At 42.0% G+C, this 16871-nt stretch overlaps 1 protein-coding gene and 1 pseudogene across 1 annotated transcript; both read left to right on the top strand.

Moving 5' to 3' along the window:
* LOC112075102 (mitochondrial cardiolipin hydrolase-like) overlaps positions 1 to 1741 on the top strand; it is a 23326-nt pseudogene extending 21585 nt beyond the window's left edge.
* Positions 1742 to 3589: 1848 nt separating this feature from the next.
* On the top strand, positions 3590 to 15757 carry LOC112075097 (ras-related protein Rab-3D). The gene is made up of 5 exons (XM_024142135.2): positions 3590 to 3910; positions 10027 to 10272; positions 13493 to 13611; positions 13932 to 14056; positions 14850 to 15757. Exons 2-5 carry the CDS (start codon positions 10027 to 10029, stop codon positions 15044 to 15046), a joined length of 687 nt encoding a protein of 228 aa, XP_023997903.1. The 5' UTR covers positions 3590 to 3910; the 3' UTR covers positions 15047 to 15757.
* The last annotated feature ends 1114 nt before the right edge of the window (positions 15758 to 16871 follow it).

Here is a 16871-nt window from a genome sequence, read left to right on the forward strand (position 1 = left end):
TGTGTCTGTGGTTGCACAACTTTCACCTACACAATACAGAAAAATCACTTGTCTCTAGCTCAACTGTTCAAAACTAAAGACCTATTTTACCAGAGCTACACTGAACAAAAATATAAACGCATCATGCAACAATTTAAAAGATTTTACTGAGTTACAGTTCATATAAGGAAATCTTAACTGAAATAAATGAATTAGGCCTAATCTTGGATTTCACATGATGGGAAAAACGATATGTATCTGTTGCTCACAGATACCTTTAAAAAAAAAAAAAGTAGGGGCATAGATTTTTTTAAACTGTAGTATCTGGTGTGACCACCATTTGCCTCATGCAGCACGACACACTCCTTCTCATAGAGTTGATCAGGCTGTTGATTGTGAACTGTGGAAGTTGTCCCACTCCTCTTCAATGGCTGTGCAAAGTTGCTGGGTATTAACGGGAACTGGAATGTCCTGTCGTACACGTCGATCCAGAGCATCCAAACATGCTCAATAGGTGACACGTCTGGTGAGTATGCAGGCCATGGAAGAACTGGGAAATTTTCCGCTTCCAGGAATTGTGTACAGATCCTTGCGACATGGGGCAGTGCGTTATCATGTGTTGTGACAAAACTGAACATTTTAGAGTGGCCTTTTATTGTCCCCAGCACAAGGTGCACCTGTGTAATGATTATCATCTTCTTGATATGCCATGCCTGTCAGGTGGATGGTTTTTCTTAGCAAAGGAGAAGTGCTCACTAACAGGAATGTAAACAAATTTGTGCCAAACATTTTTGAGAAATAAGCATTTTGTGCCTATGAAAAATATCTGGGCTCTTATTACAGCTCATGAAACATGGGACCAACACTTTACATGTTGCGTTTATATTTTTGTTTAGTATACATATTTTATTTCTAGCGTGGATTTGCGGGACGCTCTTAAAGGGTTAAATCCAGTGCTTGACTTGGGCAGGAGCTGAGTACTGGTACCTCAAATGTTCTACTGCTTGAGCTCATGTTCCGCTTTATGGAATATATGTTCAAAGTATTGTGGCGCTCCTCCGCCTAAATAGAAACGGTACCGGCACGCAAAATGAGTACCTGAACCRATTTCAGTCCAAGTCAAGCACTGGGTACACACAAATGAATCATCATGATTAAGGAACTATGAAAATAGTTCAAATAAACCCTATTTAATAAAAAAATACAGTATGGATCAGTTAGATTGAGGTCATTACTACTAAATACATTAACTGGGACATTTTAGATGTGCTGCAGAATTATATCTCCCATCAAGGTGTGCCACGATTTTTTTAAGGTTGGGAACCACGTCCTTAGACAGACAAATTATGAATGGCGCAAGCTGTCTGTCTCTCTCTGTTTCTCTCTATTTGGAATCTCTGTGAGGTCCGACTCTGTGGGAGGTGTGACTCCACCACAATGCAGCACAACTGTGACTGTATTCATAATATAGCATGGCCCCTCTCATCCTGTGTATTCCCCTTCCATTCCCCAGGCATCTGTGTGAGGTGTGACTCCGGTGCCGTCCACATGCAGCCACAGTTTTCCGTGGTGGACGGCCGGCGCCTAATCACCGGCTCCCTGAACTGGACCTGACAGCCATCCAGAGCAACAAGGAGAACATCCTGGTCACGGAGGAACCAGACCTAGTCCTGCCCTTCATCACTGAGTTCCAGAGCTCTGGGATGTCAATGACCCGGCTAGGAGACCACAGGCCGTCCCATCGCTGAGAAAAACTTGCTAGTTTAGTACTATAGAGGACTGAGAGAAACATGGCTGAATGTTTGTATGTGTGCAGTAGCTAGTGGTTACTTTTGGTTTACCAACTGGTACGGTGATTGTGTAAGATTATTTACAAATATTTTCCATTTTGTGAGAAACTGCTAGTTTAGTACTGGATAGAAAGGTGTATGTATGGTCCTTATCCGGGACAGACCTGTCCAAATACAAATGGTGTTTATATAAGTGTAGTGTGGTACATTAGATTGGCAGTACTGGTCAAGTACATGATGTATAATTTGGGTAGCTTGCTATCTAGTAGTTTTATATATTATTTCAATCTCAGAGAAACCTGCTCATCCACATCTTATCAGAGAAAGCAGCTTCTTCGTCATGTAGATAGACTGAGAGAAACGTGGTTTTTATCTGTAGTTTCCTACTTCAGTAGAAGTAATATATTTTTGACAGATCAATCACTTCTTTACACTGGTGTGGGATGATGTAGAAATGGGTAGTTTGATATTTTGTACTTGAAAGTTTTTTTGTAGTTTTACGTTGTTTACATTGAGGTATTTTGTTATTGTATGACACGATGTTGTATATATTTTAATACAAAGTAATTAGAATTCTGTTTTCATTTTTTAAATGTTATATTGGATAACTAAAAGATAGGAAATTGTTTTTGTATGTTAAACGTTATATTTAAAATAGGATTTGATTTACAGTATTTAGATAAAGATAGTGAAGATACTTAACATTAACTCAGTCCATCCTATGGCTTATCATCTAAGAACCAGGACACACTATGCCCAGTCAGAAACAATTGCACTGAGAGATAAGTGGTGCATTGCAGTCCACGCAGAAGATATTTGTAATGCTTCTCAGAGCACACAGCTCCAATATAAAACCCACATCCACTCTACTGCAATATCGGCAGGCTTCTTGCATCTCAATCCCCTGAAGCTGTGTCCAAAATGACACCATATTCTCTATATAGTGCACTACTTTTGACCACACACCATAGGGCTCTGGTCAAAAGTAGTGCACTATATGAGTAGGGTGCCATTTGGCCTTGTGCCCAGGATCTGTAGCGTACTTCCATTTCTCATGCAGGAAGGAGCATTATTTATATGATCAGTCAGAGCCCTGGGTGGTACAGGCCAGTCAGCTAGACTATATCTTTCATATATATCTGTGTCAGCTGGACTGTACTGTATCTAGACTGCCTTCATCACTGTGGGGGTGGACATTCAGAAGGCTGAATGAAGAATAATGCAGCATTCAGGTGCTAGTCGGGAACTTCTCAGTAATACATAAGGCCCTATTCAATCAAAACCCGTAGTGGGTTGGGTATCTCCCATGGTAAGATAGAAATACAATTCCCACGGTTAGTTAGTGTATAAATATATCAACGGGTGTCTAATACACAGGGTTGCACCATTCTGGTAACTTTCCCAAATTCCCCGGTTTTAAGGAAATCCTGGTAGGAGTTTTCTAGGATTTCTATTCCCTCCTAACTTCCAGGAATTTCCAACCAGGATTTGTGGAAAACCGGGAAATTTTGGTAAAGACCACTGGCAATTTGAAACCCTACTCATATACCTACATAGCACACTATCGCTGATACTAAAGCTGATTGTGTTTTTCTTTTAACAAGCTGTTCCCTGAATGTATCCGTCATCCCTATATCGATTTAATATTTAGCAATGTAGGCCTACAATATTTGAGTAACTGTTGTAGAGGAAAAGGTGGAGAATCTTGTATTTGTTTGCCTGGTTGACTATACATTTCCTCTGAACTGTACCAATGTAAACTTTGTTGAACGAGAGGGAGAGAAAATAAGAAAACTAACAATACAACAAAAAGCAACAATGTTGAAATGCACAACGCGCATCCCTGTGCGCACAGCACTCGTTAACTACCTTTGAAGTTCAGCAAACGGGCAACACTACGTACAGAGTTTGTATGTTTAGAGGTTGTGTGAACGTGGATTCATTGCTGTTCTCTGAGTCGGTCTGTCGGTGACACTGGATTAATATAGAGAAACTTCCGCAGCCTTCCATATCGCAAAAATCTACGGAGGAACGAGCATGAGATCCGGGAGTACGGTGCAGTAGGCGAGAGAAAAGACAGACATCGAGTTGGAACGGGAGGAGGGAGTGGACGAAAAAACGATTCATACACTGGATTTGAGGTAAAGAAAAAAAAACGACAGTATTTTCAGGAGCATTTCTTATGAGGTTTTGTGTTTTGGTTCTTTTCATGCTGTAAAGCAATGAGATATTGGCCATATGGAAGCTCTGAGATGCATCACTTTCATTATTGTCAAACTCAAAGTTGAGTGTTTWTGATKATTTTTTCCCRACAATCAGTTTAGACTAGCACCGCTCGTGTGGTTTTGGGACAGCTGTTGCCTTCTGCCTGAGTTTCTCTATGTAAAAAGCTTTCAAKAAGTGCCTACAACCAGTGTTCTCATTATTTTGTATGCTTTAGGCCTACTATATCAAAGTAGAGTAGACTAGGCCTATGCGTACAGATATATTACCGTCAACTGTAAATAAATAAAATAACGAAAGCTGTTGYCCAACTTGAATTGGGAATGTATTGCCTTACGGTTTACTTTTTGAGCAGGCAGTTCAACGGTTTACATTTGTATATTAGTCTTATAGTCTATTGGCCGTACATGCATGATATTGTAATGGGTGCGTTCCAAATGGCACTCCCCAGTGCACCACTTGGAAATAGGGTGCCATTCGGGATATACACTTGGAATATGGTGCCATTCCGCACACAACCATAAATTGTTTAGGTCATCATATCCGGTTGGGAGGAATTAAAAGCGTCCCACCCATCACCTCAAAGAAGTGAKCTCCTTTACCTTTTCCATCCACATAAACAAACACACACACACACCTCGGCTATGTGGTTCTGATCAGAAGTAGTGCACTGTAGACTAGGGAAAGTGGTATTTTTAGATATGCCCACTATGTACATTGAATGGAATGTTGCATCATGTCCTGATTSCTTCCTGCCTTCTACTACCAATGTGACTCAAGTCCCTCTTCCTCTGGGTCACTTCACCTACACCTTGTCACATAGAACAATGATTCCAGCCTCAGGTTGGAACATATTGAAATATACTTGTAATGTTCCCAACTGTTACTAGTGGAATATGTCATTTTTACTTAATATACCTCCATTTTAAAGGGCAGTGGATCACTCATCATGTGTAGTATCTTTGCTTTTGAATGTCCCTTATGAAGGAGGGTAATATACCTGTGTGGTATTATGATTGATAAAAAGGCCTACATTGAAATTGAATGCGTTGATCTGGGTCAATTCTCCCCATAAAGGCTGCAAACATAGATGCCAACATGACCAACACGAATGCAGTTAGAATTGAGATATAAGTGCTATTTTGGCAACAGTAACACGCACTGGTTTCTTCTAGTCGTGTTACTGTATTCAGTGTGCGTGTCTGTTGGGTCTCTGTAATGCTTAGTTTTTGTTGGCCAGATTAGTTTTTATGGCCCTGGATGGTTTGTGCTGAGCTGGTTGCCAAGGAAACGGTCTTAATCAGGCAAAGAGCACTGCTCAGCTCAGCGTCCCTCATATGCTCCAGGCCAGGAGAGAGAGAGAGATGGAGGAGAGCTAGCGAGAGAAGTGAACATTCTGGGGTCATTTCCATGTAAAAGGACCCATGAGCATCAACATGTGAAGTTTATAGGAGCATGTCAAATTGGGTTCCGAATCAGTCTCTATTTTTGAGAAGTTGAGGCATTTTCACGGCCGTGAGGACACCGAGGTCCGGATCTTTATGTGAAATGTTTTTGGAACTTAGTCTGTGTCTTTACTTACTGTTGAGAGTTAGAATACAAAAAGTACCATTTCCAAACTTGGTTGCAGCAGATTTCCCTTTTCCACTCACTGACAGTCACTCAATTAACTCATGTTTGTAAAAAAAAAATGGAGATTGGTAAATTAGTCTAGTTAGTCTAGCCAGCTATCTAAACTTGTCGTAATCATGGCCGAATTACCGAACGGGCACGTGCCCTGGGATCCTGACCTCCAGGAGCCAACCATTGAATTTTGTTAGTCACTTTCACTACTTTCATATTAACCTTGCATAAGTCAAGGCAAAAAAAGTTATGGTAGAATTGCAGAAAAGTAGCTTTAAAACAGTGACAATGTATCTCCACCCCATAGCAAAATGTTTAGAATTGCAGGAAAGGTTCTGTAAAACTGCACAAAAAAGATGGTTCTGTAAAGCAAACTTATTTGTTTACCTTTTGTTAACAAAATACTTTTTCTGTTAACAGATTCCTCTATGTAATAAGTGATGTTTTTTAATCCCGGTGCTGAGTTAATGTGTTGCAGCTAATTGTATAGCTAATAGGCTAATAGGCTATGTGTTTGTAGATCAAATGCGGTGAATGAAGCTACAGTGAAGCACGACAACGGGCCTCAGGATCTCGTCACAGTATCTCTGTGCATTCAAATTGCCATCAATAAAATGCAATTGTGTTCATTGTCCGTAGCTTATGCCTGTCCGTATCATAATGGGCGGCAGGTAGCCTAGTGGTTAGAGCGTTGGACTAGTAACCGAAAGGTTGCAAGATCGAATCCCCGAGCTGACAAGGTAAAAATCTGTCGCTCTGCCCTTAAACAAGGCAGTTAACCCACTGTTCCTAGGCCGTCATTGAAATAAGAATTTGTTCTTAACTGACTTGCTTGGTAAAATAAAATGGCACTCTGTTTACAACGTTGACATCAGCAAACTGCTCGCCCACACYATGCCATACTTGTMGTCTGCYGTTGTAAGGCCGGTTGGAWGTACTGACAAATTCTCTAAGAGTACGTTGGAGGTGGCTTATGGTAGAGAAATTAACATTCAATTCTCTGGCAACACATCTGGTGGATATTCCTGCAGTCAGCATGCCAATTGCACGCTCCCTCAACTTGAGACATCTGTGGCATTGTGTTGTGTGACACCACTGCACATTTTAGTGACCTTTTATTGTCCCCAGCACAAGGTGTAATGATAATGGTAATGATCATGCTGTTTTAATCAGCTTTTTGATATGCCACAGCTGTCAGGTGGATGGATTATCTTGGCTAAGGAGACATGCTCACGAACAGGGATGTAAACAAATTTGTGCACAACATTTGAAAGAAATAAGCTTTTTGTGCGTTTGAACAATTTTCTTCGATCATTTATTTCAGCTCATGAAACATGGGACCAACACTACATTTTGCGTTTTATATTTTTGTTCAGTGTATATTTAGTTTGTAAACTCTTAAGTTTAAGAAACATTGCCCTTTGCCTTAATTCCGTTACCAAAAACCCACATATCTTTAAGATATTTTCTAATGTCTCTCCCTCATTAGGAGGGAGGATAATGAATGTTCACAAAAGTAACAAGTGAAGGTAGACCGCTCAATCAGTGTTTTTACTGATATCAATTTTGTTTGTAAAACTCAATTCCATTACCAAATCTGGAATTGGCTACAATGGGGGAAATCATAGTATTCACAAACTACAGTTGGGTTCACAAGTTTGCACAGCAGAGTACAGTAAAGAAAAGTAGAGTTAAGTACAGTGAAGAAATAGAGTAGATCAGACTAGAGTTGAGTACACTAATGTACTGTACTTTACTCTATTCTGCTGTACTGAACTCTACTGTGCTTTACTTTGATGTCCAAACTTGTGAAACATAGGCGTCTATGATTGGTTCTGATTTGGTCCGGACCAACCAAATTTGCTGTTTGGGGACAGAGCCCGTTAAAATAATAACCAGTGTGTAGAGTAATACCCAAGGAGGATATTTCATATTTATACCTAAGATACATCACCATTAAGAGAATGACGTTCATATCCATGATTATCCATTTCTGTGTAGTACATATCAGAGACCCATGATGAAATTCTGTTACTGGGTGTAAGTAGACTTCACTTACTGTAGTTCAATAACCAAAATATATATATTTCTCAAGTCAATGAGTCATGTTATCGCTGACACCCCATTCTTTCTGCAGACATTGTTGAATCTTTATTCAGAGCAGATGTTTTTTAGAGAACGTGTACACAAAAAACTATTCTGTTACCACACTTTGCATCTGCACAGTTTTTCCAGTGAATGTGTTTTTGTAAAATATTCAGTCTTCTATTATTAAAAGTAGTCKTTGTGCATAGAGTTGTATGGTTTGTTAAACTTTGAAATCAATGGTTTTTGTTTGGCATACATTTTAAGTGTAATTCCGTTACTGTGGAATTACCCCTGGCCTTTTCATACTGCAGGACAGGACTATAGCGATGAGGGGGGAGAGGACAGGATACTCTGGCTTTTATTCATGATGCAGGAAAATGGAGAGGGCGAGCGAGAGTTATGGAGGAAACCTGCTGACTCACAACATTGTCAGAAATTCACCCTGATAATCACATAGTCAGGTCCAATGACTGACCAAATATTGAATCGTTTTATAAAGTACAGTTGATGTCAGAAGTTTACATGCACCTTAGCCAAATAAATTTAAACTCAGTTTTTCACAATTCCTGACATTTTAATCCTAGTAAAAATTCTGTCTTAGGTCAGTTAGGATCACCACTTTATTTTAAGAATGTGAAATGTCAGAATAATATTAGAGAGAATTATTTATTTCAGCTTTTATTTCTTTCATCACATTCCCAGTGGGTCAGAAGTTTACATACACTCAATTAGTATTTGGTAGCATTGCCTTTAAATTGTTTAAGTTGGGTCAAATATTTTGGGTAGCCTTCCACAAGCTTCCCACAATAAGTTGGGTGAATTTTGGACCATTCCTCCTGACATAGTTGGTGTAACCGAGTCAGGTTTGTAGGCCTCCTTACTCGCACACACTTTTTCAGTTCGGCAAACAAAATTTCTATAGGATTGTGGTCAGGGCTTTGTGATGGCCACTCCAATACCTTGACTTTGTTGTCCTTAAGCCATTTTGCCACAACTTTGGAAGTATGCTTGGGGTCATTGTCCATTTGGAAGACTCATTTGCAACCAAGCTTTAACTTCCTGACTGATGTCTTGAGATGTTGCTTCAATATATCCACATAACTGTCCTTCCTCATGATGCCATCTATTTTGTGAGGTGCAGCAGTCCCTCCTGCAGCAAAGCACCCCCCACAACCTGACGCTGCACCCCCGTGCTTCACGATTGGGATGGTGTTCTTCGGCTTGCAGACTCCCTTTTTTTCCTCCAAACATAACGATGGTCATTATGGCAAACAGTTCTATTTTTGTTTCATCAGACCAGAGGACATTCTCCAAAAAGTACGATCTTTGTCCCATAGTCTGGCTTTTTATGGCGGTTGTTGGAGCAGTGGCTTCTAACTTGCTGAGTGGCCTTTCAGGTTATATCGATTATAGGACTCGTTTTACTGTGCATATAGATACTTTTGTACCTGTTTCCTCCAGCATCTTCACAAGGTCCTTTGCTGTTGTTCTGGGATTGAATTTGCACTTTTTCGCACCAAAGTACGTTCATCTCTAGGAGACAGAATGAGTCTCCTTCCTGAGCGGTATTACGCCTGCGTGGTCCATGGTGTTTATACATGCGTACTATTGTTTGTACAGATGAACGTGGTACCTTCAGGCATTTAGAAATTGCTCCCAAGGATGAACTAGACTTGTGGAGGTCTCAAATTTTCTTCTGATGTGTTGGCTGATTTCTTTTGATTTTCCCATGATGTCAAGCAAAGAGGCACTGAGTTTGAAGGTAGGCCTTGAAATGCATCCACAGGTACACCTCCAATTGACTGAAATTATGTAAATTAGCCTATCAGAAGCTTCTAAAGCCTTGACATCTTTTTCTAGAATTTTCCAAGCTGTTTAAAGGCACAGTCAACTTAGTGTATGTAACTTCTGACCCACTGGAATTGTGATACAGTGAATTATAAATGAAATAATCTGTCTAAACAATTGTTGGGAAAATTACTTGTCATGCACAAAGTAGATGGCCTAACCGATTTGCCAAAACTATAGTTTGTTAACAAGACATTTGTGGAGTGGTTGAAAAACACGTTTTAATGACTCCAACCTAAGTGTATGTAAACTTCTGACTTCAACTGTATGTGGGTGAGGCCTAAACAATATGACCATTTGAAATTGCACAACTCAATTGGCCTCTGGGCCACCATAATCATAACGTTCTTTAACTGGTCGTTCGGTACAGGACGTTTCCGTGGAATTAAACGTTATAACAGTGTGTGTCGTACTGAACGCACCCCTGGTCTAAGAGTTGCACTGCTTCAACTGTTTTCCTCCTCTCTGCTCCTAGATGGCGCTGGCGAGCGACCCCGGTGCCGGCCAGCAGCAGACCCAGGCCCAGAAGGATGCCGCGGACCAGAACTTTGACTACATGTTCAAGCTGCTGATCATCGGCAACAGCAGCGTGGGGAAGACCAGCTTACTCTTCCGCTACGCTGATGACTCCTTTACCTCTGCCTTCGTCTCCACCGTGGGCATCGACTTCAAGGTTAAGACGGTCCCTCGCAACGAGAAGAGGGTCAAGCTACAGATCTGGGTAAGATGGGGTTTGATTTTGATTCATTAGGATCCCCGTTAGCCGACGCCAATGGCGACAGCTAGTCTTACTGGAAAAAGACAATACTTCACAAAATGTATACATTTAAAAACATTAACATGTAGTGTGTGTGGCATCTATCAGTTCCACAGACATGTCGTACATAAACACACAAGTAGGTCAGAGGCGTTGTGCGTGAGGTGTTGCTTTATTTGTTTTTTGAAACCATGTTTGCTGTTCACTTGCGCTATATGAGATAGGAGTTCCATGCACTCTTGGCTCTGTTCTAATACTGTACGTTTTTGAATTTATTCTGGACCTTGGGACTGTGAAAAGACTCCTGGTGGCATGTCTGCTGGGGTAAGTGTGTGTGTGTGTGTGTGTGTGTGTGTGTGTGTGTGTGTGTGTGTGTGTCAGTGCTGTGTGTAAGCTGACTATGCAAACTATTTGTAATTTCCAACACATTCATTTTTCTTATAAAAACACTAAGACATGTAGTCAGTCTCTCCTCAACTCTTTGCCAAGAGAGACTGGCATGCATCGTATTTCTATTAGCCCTCTGATTACAATGAAGAGCAAGACATGCCGCTCTGTTCTGAGCCAGCTGCACCTTAACTAGGTCTTTCTTTGCAGCACTCGACCACATGACTGGATAATAATCAAGATAAGGTAAAACTWGAGACTGCAGGACTTGCTTTGTGGAGTGTGGTGTCAAAAAAGCAGAGCGTCTCTTTATTACGGACTGACCTCTCCCCATCTTAACAACCATTGAATCTAGATGTTTTGACCATGACTGTTTACAATCTAAGGTAACACCAAGTAATTTTGTCTCTTCAACTTGTTCAAAAGCCAGATTCAGCTGAGGTCTAGAACTTAGGGAATGATTTGTACCAAATACGATGCTCTTAGTTTTAGAGATGTTCAGGACAAGTTTATTACTGGCTACCCATTCCAAAACTGACTGCCACTCTTTAAGGCTTTCTGTGACTTTATTAGCTGTGGTTGCTGACATGTATATGGTTGAATCATCAGCATACATGGACACAKAMGCTTTGTTTAGTGCCAGTACAGGTCATTAGTAAAAATAGTAGAGGGCCTAGAGGGCTGCCCTTCGGTACACCACACTTGACATGTTTGACATTAGAGAAGCTTCCATTAAAGAAAACCCCCTCAGTTCTATTATATAGATTGCCATATCGTGGATTCAGAGTTGAGGTTGAAAAGCAATACGTTTTCTCAACAACAGGTTACGGTCAATAATATCAAAGGCTGCGCTGAAAACAGTAACTCCCACAATCTTTCAGCCAATTATCAGTCATTTGTGTCAGTGCAGTACATGTTGAGTGCCCTTCTTTATGTAAGCATGCTGAAAGTCTGTTAATTTGTTTACAGAGAAATAGCATTGTATTTGGTCAAACATGTTTTTTCCCAACAGTTTCTTAAGAGCTGGCAACAAGCTGGCAACAAGGGGGTCAAAGGTTATAGGGAAGGGGTGTCAAACTTGAGGGAGGGTGTGTGAGGATCCTTGTGCACATTCTTGCTTGTTAATGTGCCTTTTTGCCTGCTATGTTCGCCTGGTTTGTTTTACCAGCCAACTCAGGACAAGGGAGGAAGGAGAGGAAGTTTTTGCTAATAACAACATTCATTCTCTGATTATTATTTTTTACCCTTAAGTTCCAGCAGGCTGCTCTCTCTGATGATGGTATGCTGAGTGAGCAGGATGTTTGTCCACTGAAATAACAGCTATGCAGATCAAAGAGGGGCCCACAGTTGCTTGAAGCATGGTGCCTGTTTACTATATTATGTACTGTATCTGAAATGGCACCCTATTCCCTCAATCACTACTTTTGACCAGGGCCCATGTAGTGCACTATATATGGAGAATAGGGTGCCATTTTGGACGCAGACTGTTTGTTGGACTATATCTCTCACACTCGATGTTAACCACACTTGACGTTGAACATCATCCCTTGACGTCCACTTCATAAAAGATGCAGAAGGCTGTGCTGCTGTCTCTGCTTTCTAATATGCTTACAGTGCAATCTGACACCCATTACATTTTAGGCATTTAGCAGACTCTCTTATCCAGAGCGACTTACAGGAGGAACTAGGGTTAAGTACATTTTTCACCTAGTCAGCTCAGGGATTCGAACCAGCAAGCTTTCGGTTACTGGCCCAACGTTCTTGACTGTTAGGCTACTTGCAGCCCTATACATGCCTATTACAATATTACTGTCTGTCAGATAGGATTCTCACTAGAAGAAGATTAGGTCTGCATCCCAAATGGCACCCTATTACCTATGTAGTGCACTATGTWGGTATAGGGAAAAGGGTGCCTAGAAGATTCTCTCACAGTAGCTTACTCACTACTACACTAAACTACTGGTCATATCTTTATGACTGCTGATATGTTGCTTTCTAGATAAACCGTCCACATTAGCTTAGTTGTAATATTGATTATTCGTTGAGGTGTTATTGCTAGTGGCCTGACCAGGAACAACTTCCAGGTCCTAGTTACAGCTACTATAACTAGGGCCCAGAGTTTTTCCTGCTCAGGATGGAATAACTCCTTGCCCTATAGTTGTGGGTTCTGTTAGTCAGACCGGGTTTACAGTATTCTGCATTGGTGCCATTGTATCCTGGTGTACATAGAGGGTGTGGAAACATGAGGGCTGTCTTGACATGGATTTCCCTCTGCTCTGCTGTGCTTATGGGTTAATCATTGTCTTGTGCTGAGTAGGCTACAGTTAACCAGTTCACCCCTAATACTCCCCCACTACTCACATAAGGTATGGCACCATGTGTCTGTATGATGGATGGCCCTCATGGCTTTTGCTGGGCTGGGGCAATGTGAACCCCCATAGAAATACCAGAACAGGTGTCCCTGTTTCAAGTCAATGAGGTCATAATGTGTGATTTAATTCCTTAAGTTATTATATTTCCATCTGGAAGGTGCTTCTCCATCGCTGCAGGGCCTACAGTGTGTGGGCTGCAGGGCCTACAGTGTGTGGGCTGCAGGGCCTACAGTGTGTGGGTTGACAGTGTTTCTCTATGCTAGCCTAYTAGCCCTCGTGGTTCACCGGTCTGTTGCTACAGTAAGCKTAGGCCAATTGTGTTTTGAAACTGGAGGCGTCCATTTAAGCTGTGCTGTGTGTATTTATTTAAGTGGAGGGATAGACGACATGGTACTAACTCTTCTAAACAACCGTGTGTGTGACAGGACACGGCGGGCCAGGAGCGTTACAGGACCATCACCACAGCCTACTACAGAGGAGCCATGGGCTTCCTGCTCATGTATGACATCACCAACCAGGACTCCTTCTACGCTGTGCAGGACTGGTGGGTCATTTCCCCGTCTGGAATCAATAAAGTTTATTCAATTTGACAGACATTCACACTAACTCTCACTGTGTGTGTGTGTGTGTGTGTGTGTGTGTGTGTGTGTGTGTGTGTGCGTGCACAGGACTGGTGGGTACAGTACTCCCATGGGGCTCTGCTTTCTCCCTTACCTGTTGTTGGAAAATCGTGTTAGTTAAGTCATGAAACAGCTGGAATGCAAGGGTTTTCCAACACTATTTACCTCTGAGGTTATATACAGTAAGTAGATACATACTATTGTTATGAAAGTCTTACATTGATTGTCGTTGTCCGGTCTCCAGGGCGACCCAGATCAAGACGTACTCATGGGACAACGCCCAGGTGATCCTGGTGGGGAACAAGGCTGACCTGGAGGACGACAGGCTGGTACCAGCGGAGGACGGTCAGAGACTGGCTGACGAACTGGGTATGAGAGAATACACACACACACATACTGTCTGCCTCTCGCTCTCTCTCTGAGGACGGACAGAGACTGGCTGCACGACTGGATAGGAGAGAATACACACACCAACTGTCTGCCTCTCGCTCTCCTCTCTGAGGACGGTCAGAGACTGGCTGACGAAGGTAGGAGAGAATACACACACACACACACTGTCTGCCTCTCGCTCTCTGAGGACGGTCAGAGACTGGCTGACGAACTGGGTAGGAGAGAATACATACACACACACACACACACACTGTCTCTCTGAGGACGGACAGAGACTGGCTGACGAGCTGGGTAGGAGAGACTACACACACACTGTCTGCCTCTCTCTCTCTCTGAGGACGGTCAGAGACTGGCTGACGAACTGGGTAGGAGAGAATACACACACACACACACACACACACACACACACACACACACACTGTCTGAGGACGGACAGAGACTGGCTGACGAGCTGGGTAGGAGAGAATACACACACATACTGTCTGCCTCTCGCTCTCTCTCTGAGGACGGACAGAGAATGGCTGACAAGCTGGGTGGCAGAGAATGCACACACACATATTATATACTCGTCTGTCTCCTGTCTCTCGCAACCTTAAAAGACAGACTAACATTGGTGTATATATATACAGTACACACCCAGAAAATAAACAAATACTTGTATGAATAATTCAACATATACACTCACAGAGAACACAAAACAAGTCAGTCTTTTGCTAGGCTTGTTGCTTCTAGAATCCTTTGTTTCCCTGTTTCCCTCCCTCTCTTTCTCCAGGGTTCCAGTTTCTTCGAGGCCAGTGCCAAAGACAACATCAACGTGAAGCAGGTGTTCGAGCGTCTCGTCGACGTCATCTGCGAGAAGATGAGCGAGAGCGTGAATGGGGAGCCCAGCCCATTGGCCAATCACAAGGGCCCCAGCCTACAGGACACGCCCCCAGACAAGGGTGGCTGCTCCTGCTGATAACGCCTTAAACATACATACCGTATACATGCTCGTGCACACACACACACACTGAAAAAATTAAATACACAACCACTCCCACACACGCTCATTGACTTGCCAGAAATCTAGCGTTGTGAATGTACTTTTGGTTTTGTATAACATTGTTGCTACTATCCCTATTACCGACTGGTTCCCCAGTCTCTTGCACTCACTTTGCTTCTAACAACAGATTTCACATCAGTCCTCTTGTTTAGAATGAGCTGATGGAATGTATTTTGCTATAGGATAAGCTTCCCGGAGTAGTGTGAAGTTGCCCCTAGACGCTGTTCTTGGGTCAGTTTTACATTTCCCCCACTAATGGTTAGGATTGGGGAGGGTAAGCTGATCCTAGATCTGTACCCAGGGGAGACTTCATCTGGGAACCTTCCCACAACCCAAGCCTAGCCTGAGAACTGTTGTTCAGTGCTGRAGTTCAGATATGTTTGATTGTGTCTTGATCATACTACCCCCATGTGGATGTTGAATGTTACTGCAGCAATAATGGAAGCACCCTCTAATAGTGTCAATAGCTCAGGGAGTTTCTCCTGGCTGCGCGGTGTAAAAATCCAAGGCCCTATACTAAGGGAGCGTCTAGAGGGCTGGCTTATGAGGCTATTGCTTAGGAATGTTCATCTGTAGCCTATACACTGTAAAACCAAAATGTCAGGTCAACTGTGACTGACCAACCAACTTGCCAAAGTTTCTTGACTCAACTAGATGTTGGGGGTCAATTCAATTTCAATGCAGTCAATTCAGGAACTGAACTGAAATTCCAATTCCATTTTTATTCTCATGGAGTAGCGTTGAGGAGAATTTAGAATTTCAGTTTACTCCCTGCATTGGCTGAATTGAAAAGGAATTGACCCCCAACCGTGCTGGACCTTCCTGCCCTGCACTGTCCCACTAACTACTGGAACTGAATGAGCTATTAGATTCTACATCAGACATTGAATGGAAAAACGCCTTACTATATTTGTGTATGGTTTGGTTGTGTTTTATAGGTTCATGTTTTAGTGCTCAGGTCAAATGTAAAAGTCATAGCATGATTTCGTTTGATTAATTTCAGTTAATGACTGTCTGCTCAATCCCCTCGAATGAATGAAATAAAAAATGTAATGTAAATTTAATGAAGTCCGGTCAGGTGTACCTCTCCTTCTTTCATCCCAAAATATCTTAATTTGCCTACATTCAATTACAGTAACTGCTTAGTAACATGTAGTGACTTCCTCATTCAATGGTTGTCGTAGAAACGGCTTCTAATTACTGTATACTGTAAGGTGAATGCTATGAACTCCAATAACAGTCAACATGTATGAATACATTTCCTTGGGAATTTCTTTGAGTGTGTTGGAGTACAGTTTACTTGTTGCCATTGTTTGTGGTCATTTGACATAGACCTAGTAGGTCTATCTTAGACATAATCTAAATGTTTCTTATCTCCACATGTTCCATTCATAAAAGGGGTAAGAGTAGAGTTGAGGGATTGGTTTGGTTGTGTCCCAAGTGGCACCCTATTCCTTATAGGCCCTGGTCAAAAGTAGTGCACCACATAGGGAATAGGGTGCCATTTGGGTTGTTGGCTTTTTTTTTTTTTTACAGCAGTGCTTATTGGAATTAGCGACAGGTCATAACACTTGGCTGAGTGACGTCAATGTGTGCAGGTTATGACAAAAAAAAGTGTTCCTGGTCTATAAATAAATGATGAGCCACGCAGTAAACATTGAGGGAGTGCAATACCATACCTTTGAATGAAAGGGAGTTTGAAATACTTTGTCTTCTTGAGGTTCAATAGATCCTGAAGAACAATGTGACAAA

The sequence above is a fragment of the Salvelinus sp. IW2-2015 genome, unplaced genomic scaffold (assembly GCF_002910315.2).
Source record: "Salvelinus sp. IW2-2015 unplaced genomic scaffold, ASM291031v2 Un_scaffold2980, whole genome shotgun sequence".
NCBI lineage: Eukaryota > Metazoa > Chordata > Actinopteri > Salmoniformes > Salmonidae > Salvelinus > Salvelinus sp. IW2-2015.